This window comes from Antennarius striatus, chromosome 23 (assembly GCF_040054535.1).
Source record: "Antennarius striatus isolate MH-2024 chromosome 23, ASM4005453v1, whole genome shotgun sequence".
In the NCBI taxonomy this organism is placed as follows: Eukaryota; Metazoa; Chordata; class Actinopteri; order Lophiiformes; family Antennariidae; genus Antennarius; species Antennarius striatus.
This window is the reverse complement of record NC_090798.1, coordinates 5,070,726-5,081,262: the sequence shown is the minus strand read 5'-3', so window position 1 is coordinate 5,081,262 and position 10,537 is coordinate 5,070,726. Positions and strand designations below refer to the sequence as shown.

The following is a 10,537-nucleotide window of genomic DNA, read 5'->3' as shown; positions in this document are numbered from 1 at the left end:
AGGGGGGGGTGGTAGAAAAGAGAGTGGAAGGGAGGGCTGAGCGCTGTGATCATTTCCCATACACACAGTCCTAGAACTCCAATACAAATATTTCACTCCCACTACAAACAAAAGTAGGTATGGTGAAACCAAACAAATTTCATAATCGGATGGGTTGGATGGATGGATGGATGGAGATAGATAGATAGGTAGGACCAAGCTAGTTTGTAGGTTTTGAATTTGGAGATAAAAGAATCATTTCCCTGAACAATAAACTCAAAGGTTTTTAACCACGACCTTCAAAACTGAGTTACTGTTCCACCTACATATTTGTTTTTGCGTAATTACTGTTTTTATAGGTTTTCCCCAAATCCCAGTCACTCTACACTTTTTTGGTTGTTGTGTGAAATGACAATTCAGCTGAATCACAGTGCAGACTGTACTGTTTGTGTCCATATTGACAAGTCAAGCTAATGATTGACTGGTGGCATCATCAGCTGAGAGACAAGATATCAGTCTGTCGTCCCCTTAAAAGCAAGAATATCTCTATCTACAACTGATTTGTCAGTGCAAAAGCTGTCTCATCGTCTCATTATTTTGTCCACATTTATGTATAAAAAAGAGAAAAGGTTTTGTTACGAAGTTGTGCTGTGGAGGAGGTTAGTCTGTTTATCAGAATGAGAACAGTTGGAGTTTCTCTTTTCTTGTTTCTTCTCTTCATTCAAGCTGAAACTGTAAGTTAACTCATGTTGTCTTTTTAATCAAAAATAATTATTGGACTTTATTATGCTGTTTCTGGGTGGTCTTACTTCATTAAATGTATTTTTTAACAATTTCTATTCAATCTTTACTAGTACTCAATAAAGGTAAGCATGATGTTGTTTTGGAGTTGAGAATCACATTGATAAAAGCTAATTTATACATTAGCTTTGCTTATTTTATACATCACATACATGTATTTTACTACTTCTATATACAGTATAATGTAACTATGTTGTTTTACAACAACATATAATACTTGAACAGTAGTACACTATACAACACTTGGCGATCACTAACAGTACAACATACTGCATTTTCTCAGCTCCAGGACTGGGAAAATTTACCATCATATCACATGAAACTTAATTCACTCGTGCACACACACCTAACTATCCATCTTTATTGAAAATTTACAAAATTTACAATTTTTTCACTGGGAGTTTAAAAGATCATACGATTTCCCAGGACACGTAAATACATTGAGTGGATCTGAAACTTCATTCCTTAAGTGACAGTATTGGTGGAACTGTTTGACTGAACTTGTGGAGATGCAAATTGTGTCGTCTGACATATTCAGTTCTCTTGATTTTTAAATGAACTGTCTTTCAATTCACCAGAACTCAGATTATGGGAGTCAATCATTTACAGAGCTGCAGGACCCAGGGTTAAAAACCCAACCCCCAACACACGCATCCATCCCTCTGGTAAATAGTGTGAACCCCACAACCCCTGATCTAATTGAGGAAGATGAGTTTTTGGGTTCAAAGGACTGTCTGAACAAGAAGTAAGTGTATTTTGTATTTGGCGTGCTTTTTTTAATGTCTATTTATAAATACATCTTTATAAATTTTATTATTTTGTGCTGTCATTTCTCAGCAGTAGGAATGTAGTCAGTGTTGCTCCACTCTAGCTTACACTGAAACTTACTAAAACACTGAATCTAAAAGCTGAATCGTGTCATAACTGAGTTGGTCTCTGTCCCCTACAATCTAACAACAAAGACTAAGATTACTCTACAGGTTTAGGTTTCTGTAGTGTTGTATATCTCATTCTCGAGGATTTCTTTTTATGTCACCTTTTGCAAATGTTGATAATGTTTGTACTTATACAGTCGACGTTTTCTTCACTTGATATTGTTTAATATGTGATGTGAAGAGATGTAAGGTCATGCCCAAGCATACAACATGAAGAAAGTTCCTCGTTTGACCCAAAGATTGTAGTCTAATGTTCACAGCCTCTAAAACTCATTGTAGTGTATTTTCTTTGCTTAATGTGATAATCAGTGAGATTGATTTATGTTGATAAAATCCAATCTATTTTCCATTTTTTCAGGTACACGCGAGCATCGTGCGACCTTGTATTTTGTCCACCATGGGAGCGTTGCATTGATAAACATTGTTCCTGTAAACCGCCCTATCAGTGTCCAACTAAGAACACAACAGCAGTGTGTGCAGTGAACAACAGACAGTACAACTCCTACTGCCAGGTAACTCATGTAAAATGATGGCTATCAACAGGTTGAACTATAACTAGTTATAGAAATCACAAACAATCACAAATCCTTTTTTTTGGCTCCATGTCTACCCCTCACACCTTGTTAAAGTATGGAGTCCATCTGTGTCACATGCTGACTCATAATTTAAGTAATACGTTAAGACCTCGCTACATTTTTGAAATTTTCATGCACAATGATTTGTATTCCAGGCAATGGCTATTTCATGCCGGACCAGGAATCCCTTCATGTCCCACTTTGGGAAAAATTGTGATGGTTTGTTTTCACAGATATATGCAATACCTTCCAATACTTTGAGTATAATAAACTACTTTGATAATTTTTGTATTTTTAAAGTTAATCCTACCTTAATCCATATCTTTCACTGCAGCAAGCCCTCAAAGGTTTGAAAGTGTAATTGACCCAGTCACAGGATTGGTGAGCGTCTTCCTTCCAGAAGAAAGAACTAATGGGACTACTGGTGGAGAGATGTTACTGGTGTGTTGGAGTACCTGGAACATGGCATCTGCTAATGTGGCTTGCAAGGAGCATAAGAAGCCACTGTGAGAAGAGATCTAGTTAACTATAATGCTTGAAATTTCTGTCTATGTCCTGTTTAGTTATTATTGAAATTATTAATTTTATGTAACTAATTATTTAACTCCTTTCATGAAGGGCTTGCTTTCTATAAATGATCAAGAGCCTATTATTACACTTTTTTATGATAACACAACAGTGTTGTGGAAATTAGATCAGAGGGTTGGGTTACCCAAAGGTCAGCCGATATGAGTTTTAATTATAGCATTTCAATATAAATAAAAGTTAAATATGAAATAATCCTTATGTGTGATTTTTCAGGAAATATTAATTAAAGAGGCAAAGAATTGAACCTTTTTCCACGGCATTCATACAAATTTATGAAAATATTTTCATAACAAGTGTAGTTGTCATTTTTGTGATTAATGTACAATGTGCTTTATATTTGTCCTTACAGAGGTGCAAAGACTACTGGCTTCATGAGTTACCAGTCCCGCAAGGCTGATAGTGACATGAGTCTCCCAAGCAATTGTGTTAGCATTCGCTGCCAAGGTTATGAAAATTCCCTTGCTGAATGTGTAATCCATGACAAGGTCAAAATCGGCAGAAGGAAGGTTGCCACAGTAAACTGCTATGAAGAATCGACAGCACCAAAAGGTTAGTGAGTACTGTACATGGTTTGTTGATTGTGGTCTTCTAATCTTTGAGCACCACTGAATTCTGCTCAACACAAAGGAAAATTTAGCAAACAAATCTGATGTGCGTCCAAATCTCGTCCATCAATATCTATGGACCAAAATCAAGAAACATCCTTATCAAAAAGTAAGTGTTGCCATTACCAACAATGAACCATTATGTAGACACAGACTGTGAAAAATTAAAAGGCATTTTATTACTAGTAAACTAATGGTGGCCAAACTTAGACTGAGGAGTCACAGGGAACAAATCTCAGGTGTTTCCAGTAGAAGCTGGAAAATACAATTCAGTGTTTTCAATAGAATCCAAAGCAATGGTGGGCGGGCATGAGATGGGGAAAGAGGGGACTGCTTTATACAACATCTATGGCAAGAGCTGTAATTTTTCCCTGAACTGATGATGGAGGGTTTCCTTGTCTTCTGCAAATGATAAAATCTGACTGATGGATCACTTACTGTTCTTAGCAGGTTATACAGTAAAGACAGGAATGTGATCTATTCTTTCTTGATATCCTCAACCTTTCCTCTAAAAGCGGGCAACAAGACACCTGAAGTTAATGACTCAACCTCTCTAAAGTAAAATAAAAATATTTTGAAAAATTAAAAGATAAAAAAAAAACTTTAATCCTTTATATAAAAAGTCAATTAAACATCATCAATGTTGGATAAACACTTCATGTTCTGAGCTTTGAAACTTAGTCACTTCCCTAACCAGTGTGTAGCATATAAAATTATAGAGGGTGAGGCTCAATCTTCATGTAACTTGGTTCACTTTAAAATGGTTAAAAGTACAATCCAACAGAAAGCTGTCTTTGTAGGTTCTTGAAGGTTGTATCCTAAACTGAAATCCAGTTGTTTAAGATTCCTTTGTCAAGGGTTACCATGAGTTGGATGAATGACAATCTCCTTTCACAATAATGCCTCTGGGCAATCATTATTCTCTCTGAAGGTGACTACCCATCGTAATTCTACAACAGATGACATAAACAGCTGTCGTACAATAGAAGCTTTCAAGTCAATTAAAAAAAAAGTTAAATAATCATCCACTTATCTAGCTGTTTACAGTCAAACTCTTTCATTGGTGTCATAAATGAACCCACGCAGTGCTAACTCGGCCAAAATAAATGTATGATATATATTTTGTATTCCATATTATATTTCATCATGCATCAATGAATTGCACAAAACCCTTCATAATGTACAGCGGACATTTTGTTATTTCCGCTATGGTGACATGATTTGTCTCTGTGTTTCAGAGTGTCACTTCCAATGCGCAAACAGCAAGTGTTTGTTTCTGAACCAGACTTGTGACGGAATTGACGACTGTGGAGATCGTAGTGATGAGATGTGCTGCAAAAGTAAACAAAACATACTTTAATTAATTTGATAATCTTGTATTTAGTATCTTAACAGTCTTTGTTAGATTGCAGAAACGGTGCCTTCCACTGCAAGACTGGTGTGTGTGTACCTCAAGAAGCACTTGGTGATCAACAGATCGACTGTCTGGATGGAGAGGATGAGTCATTGACATACATTAAGCACAACAGTGAGATACACATTTTAATATTAATAAACGTTATTCAGGACTTCTATTCTGTATATTGGAAAACACCAGTCCTTTGAACAGACCACCTTCAGGGCATCACACCCAGTGTAGGAATGATCTGATAGTTGTCAAATTTAAACAGTGATGCAGTGACATTTAATGATTGGGACATTGCTCCAGCATGATTTTGATTTTCTATGTCAATTTTCTAGCTGAAGAAATGGCGGTGCACCCTTTACTCAAAAACACAGGTATGTCTAGAAGTGAAGTGTATTGAAGTGGACTAAACCCTTCGTAGGAGACTTCCGTATGGAGGGGATGCTGCGTTATGACACTTGTGTCTTTGCTTTCTTTCAGAGTACATCTCTCCCAAACAAGGTAATTGGCTTAAACTGACACTTGCAGTATACAGTAGGAGTATCATAACTGGTAGTGCATCATTGTCTTCATATTGTGTTTCAGTAGTTCCAATGAGGAGGAATCATAATGCTTAATACTATCCTTTGGCCAGTTAGCCATTGTAAATTGGATTCTGTTCTGTTCTTGAAAAAATGTTCCAGTGGACTATTTATAATATAACAATAATCCTGTGACAATGTCTCATGCAAAGATAAATCGAGAAATGAAACAAGAAGGGCATTTGGCGTAAAAAACTTTGCCAAACAAATACGAGTGTTGATTTAAAAATGAACTCCGAGAGGAGGTTTTTAGTCAGCAGACCAGCAGTGATAAGACCAGACGAATGTGTGTGAAAGAGAAAACAGTTTCTATCTGAGTAATGACCGAAATCTTGTGGTAAATGACCTCCTGCTTCCTAGACAAATGATTCCATCCTGAACCCTTCATAACTGTTTTGAAGAATGCATCAAAAAGTGAGGGACGCTCAAAAACAAGGGTTACAAAGAAGAAGGGCACTGGATCCAAGTCATCAATCATGTCCGAATTCACATGACAGCTAGATTTTAAATTTAAAATAATCTAGAAACAAGTTTTACTTTTTGTTTTCTGTTTTCTTGTCTAGAAACAATTATCAGCAGGTTTCATTTGGAATCCAAATTGTTCTGTGGAATCCCCAATATGACCACAGTGGACAACGAAGAAATGGAGGAGCGAGGAATCGGTCACCGAGTCAAGAGAGTGGTGGGGGGAGCCACAGCAAAACCGGTCAGTAAAAAACATAACTGATTTTCTGCCTGTGCAGTATACCATTTAAAGTTGTCAATCCATCCATCCATAATCACAATGTCTTCAGTCGCTGTTCCACCTTGCGGGTCAAAGCCTATCCCAGCTGGCTACGGTTGAGAGGTGGGATACACCCCTAATCCACTGTCGGGCCAAGAAACTCAACTGTATTGAGCCATTCCATTTAGCACTTTCTTTGAGAATAAAATAACAATGCTTAGGGATAAGATCCATCACACACTGCCGTTTGTTAGCCCCATAGCAGAGTAATCAGTTAAAACTAACAGTTATCTGGAGTGTTTTCAGCAAAAGCAAATCTCCAATTTAAATTCCCTAGTCCCCACTGCTAAACCAACTACCAATCTCCTGGAAAAAAATTCTGACTACATTTCTGAAAGAGGTATAAAATCAGTAAATAATCCCATACTTACAATAATTAACAAGTCCTTACTAACAAATTGTTTACCACAATCTTTTAAAGTGGCTGTTAATAGATTAATAGATATTCATACATATATAAAAGACAGATACTAGCAGCTTTCATGGTTTCTGAAAAGTATTACTGTTCTGCAGACTCAGATCCAGTGGCAGGTTGCTTTGCAAGAAAACATGAGAATTGATTGTGGAGGAGCTTATATCGGAGGATGCTGGGTCATTACAGCTGCTCACTGTGTCAGGTTGGTTTAAGGGCAAGTAAATCTTAGTGTAGTACTCTGAGTGTGAAGCAGAATTATTCACTTGAATGTTTTTGTTATGATGATCTTTTTGACCTTAACATATTTCCTTTCAAAAAGCTGTTTAAAATAACAAGAATTTATCAGTGCTCTCATAATTGTTCCGTTTCCCAAAAATACATACCTGGTTTTGAAGTCAGTGATTTAAATTGACCTCTTTTAAGTCTTTGTAGTGTCTTGATATCTTGTTTTGCTGCGCAATCTGAAAAAAATTTCCGAAATCCACAATGTTATGATTTTCAATATAATGGCTGCAGACAGAATGCATGTCTTTCATCGTGTCCCTTTAACAGGCCCAATCCCTCTGCGTTCTTGGTGAAATTTTCACTCTGGAAAAGGAGAACAGCTCAGTCCACAACCGACATTGTTCCTGTTAAAGATATTTTCATTCACCCCAAGTATGTGTCCTTGTCTGTTTGTCTGACTGCATGAACATACATACATACATACATACATACATACATACATACATACATACATACATACATACATACATACATACATACATACATACATACATACATACATACATACATATACTATATACCGTATGTGTATTTACTACATATATATGTGTAAACAGAGAGACAAGTGTTGGAAATAAAGTTCTTGTACCTAGTTAATAACTATTTTATATTGCATAAAATTCACACGTTTCTCTTTTAAATCATGTATGTATGTATGTAAGTATGGCTGTGAAGTTGGCATTAAATTTCATTGTAAGTGACATTAACTGTAAGTGGTGTGTGTGTGTGTGTGTGTGTGTGTGTGTGTGTGTGTGTGTGTGTGTGTGTGTGTGTGTGTGTGTGTGTTTACAGATATTATACAGGTATTATGAAAATAATAATGATACCTGTAACTCTTTTACCAAAGTGAAATGTAATTTATTGTTGCATAGATATCTTAAATAAGGAGCTTGACATGTCAAAATGAGACTTTGACATGATGAAATTAAATTTAAATGTTAAAACCATAGTCTGTCTGCATGTGTCTGTGTTTGTATATATAAATGTGTATCTCTATTTATGGAAGCTAGTGTTGACTGACTGTTGATTAGTATTAGTATTAGAAATGTTTATGTGCATGTATGTTTTTGAATATACTTCAGTTACAACCCTGTCACCTATGAGAATGACATCGCTCTTGTACAGCTAGAGAATCTTCCATACACGGACAAATGTTTGCACGACAACCCAGCTGTAAGCGCCATCTGTGTTCCCTGGTCATCTCAAATTTTTCAACCTAATCATACCTGCACCATCTCTGGATGGGGACGAACCTTAGGTAAGTGCTTTGCATTCCTATTAATTTTGACTTTGTCCAATCTTCAAATAATTCATATTGCAAAATGATTCATTCATTTGTGACTTGAAATACTATAAATTGCACTATAGATATGACCTTTTTTTTCATGACATAGTTTTTTTAATTGAATTGAATTGAATGGAATTGAATTTTGTCACTCAAAATGGAGATTGTAATCTGACACCAGCACACAAAATATGCAATGGGTCAATAAACCTGAATAGAGAGAAATTAAATCAGTCACTTATCAGTGAAATGTGCATTATATCTCAATTTTGATGGCTCTTTGTAGAGGGAAAAGCAAGTAGGGTGCTGCGCTGGGCCAATGTTTCTCTCATTACTGACTGTGAGAGATTCTACAAAGACCGCTTCAAACCAGGCATGCTGTGTGCAGGTGAGTGTGAAATGAGAGTTCCATAATTTATTATTCAGACAAATATGCTACTTTGTAGACATTGTGCAGGGCTAATTTCTGTGCATGTGCAGGTGATCTTGATGGTAACGTTGACTCCTGTCAGGGGGACAGTGGAGGTCCTCTGGTTTGTAAAGATGAAGTTGGTGTTTCCTATCTGTGGGGCATTGTAAGCTGGGGAGAAAGGTGTGGCCATTCAGGCTTCCCTGGAGTTTACACAAAGGTGAGATTTTATTTAGATATTGCGCAATATAACCAACAAGAAAACAAACAAATGGCAATGAAAAGATAACCTCATCCTCAAGACGTAATTTTTTGCACAGTAAGATGACATACAATAAAGGTAGCCCTCAAAATCCGAAAATTTGATATTACTAACATTCATAGATACAAACAACCATGCACTGCTACCTGTATATCCGACCACTATAGTTCCTATTGTGCCACAAACAGCGTAACATTAACGCAGCTTGTCAACTGATTAACAAGCTCCCACAATCAGTTGAATAAGACTTACATGTGATGTCAAAATAACAATGTTGAAGACAGTACAGTAGTACCTAGAGATACAAGTTTAATTTGTTCCGTGACTGAGTCAAACAACTTGTAACTCAAACAAATTTTCCCCATTTAAATTTACAGGCTTGTAAAAAATTATGAACTAATAGAAAAAGATAGAAAAAGATAGAAAAAAAGTGTTATTTTTTATTTAACTCAGCAGACAATCCAGCAAAAACATTACATCCCTCAGCAAAGCTCATCGCAATGTTAAAAAAACAAAAACAAAACCTCAATCCCAGATGTGGCCCTTTCATGCAGATCTGAAAAAGCAAACTCCCACCAAAGTTCATGAGTACACAGTAGTTTTGTAAAATTTTACTAACATATGTTTAAAAATTTGTATCACAAATGATGTCAAAGAATTAATATTTTATTTTTATTCATCCTCTGTTTGACAGGTCGCTCATTACTTTGAATGGATCAGAATTCATACGGGGTGGACTGCCGTTACCAAGTTCAACACCTGATACTTCCAACACACGCAAATCCAACGATAACATATTATGAACAGCATATTTCTTGTTTTACCATTGCGTACTGTTAAAATATTTTCTTTTTTCAATAAAAGGTCATGAAAACATGGTTACCATTTTCCATGGCTGCAACAAGTAAATAAGGCCATTTAGGTCTGCGGAAGTGTCAATAAAATACAATTTAATATGCAATGCAGAATAAATATGTTGTTGTTTTTTCATTAAATATGTAACAGAAATGTTTTGAATTTTTTTAAATTCAAAAATACACATCAAAAATAAATAGCAAGATTGTTTTTGTTCTTTAAATAAGTTAGTTCTAGTGAAATTCAGTATTGAATAAGGCAATTACTGGTGAGTAAACTGGTACAACCTTCAGTCACTGACCATCATGATGCAGCTACATATAAAATAGGCCACATGAACTTTTTTTTTTGTGTGCTAAGGATGGCGGCGCATGCACATGCAGCGGCTCCTGTCTCTCCCGATAGTGCACTCAAGAGCACTCAATTAGGGTGCACCACAAAAGAGCTGCCCGTCACTGCCTCCCATTGCATATATTTTGCATGCCTATAGGCCGCTTGAGTGTATGTTTCAGGGGTCTGTACACTCACACATGCATGTTTCATGAGTGAAACAGTCACAAAGAAGATAAAGAGTACTTCTTTTTCACTCACACTTTCATTTTCTATCACCATCCTGTGCATCCTGTGCAGGATTTTGAAACCAATTTCAGCTTACTTTTGCCCATATCTGGGCTTCCCAGGACCAGACATAGAAAGACACTCAATATCTCTGATAACATTCTGGCCAATGATTATGTGGAGTAACCAGTTCAGGGTAGGGTGGTAGTAGGGGC

At 36.4% G+C, this 10,537-nt stretch overlaps 1 protein-coding gene across 1 annotated transcript; it reads left to right on the top strand.

The window, feature by feature from the left end:
* The first annotated feature begins 505 nt into the window (after nt 1-505).
* Nucleotides 506-9,917, top strand: cfi (complement factor I). Its single transcript, XM_068308876.1, has 17 exons — nt 506-713; nt 1,359-1,525; nt 2,074-2,227; nt 2,446-2,509; nt 2,625-2,796; nt 3,228-3,427; nt 4,722-4,823; nt 4,889-5,011; nt 5,224-5,262; nt 5,369-5,389; nt 6,033-6,175; nt 6,767-6,870; nt 7,221-7,325; nt 8,036-8,211; nt 8,525-8,626; nt 8,719-8,867; nt 9,604-9,917. The coding sequence occupies exons 1-17, from the start codon at nt 657-659 to the stop codon at nt 9,670-9,672; spliced, it is 1,947 nt and encodes a 648-aa protein (XP_068164977.1). The 5' UTR covers nt 506-656; the 3' UTR covers nt 9,673-9,917.
* Nucleotides 9,918-10,537: the final 620 nt, after the last annotated feature.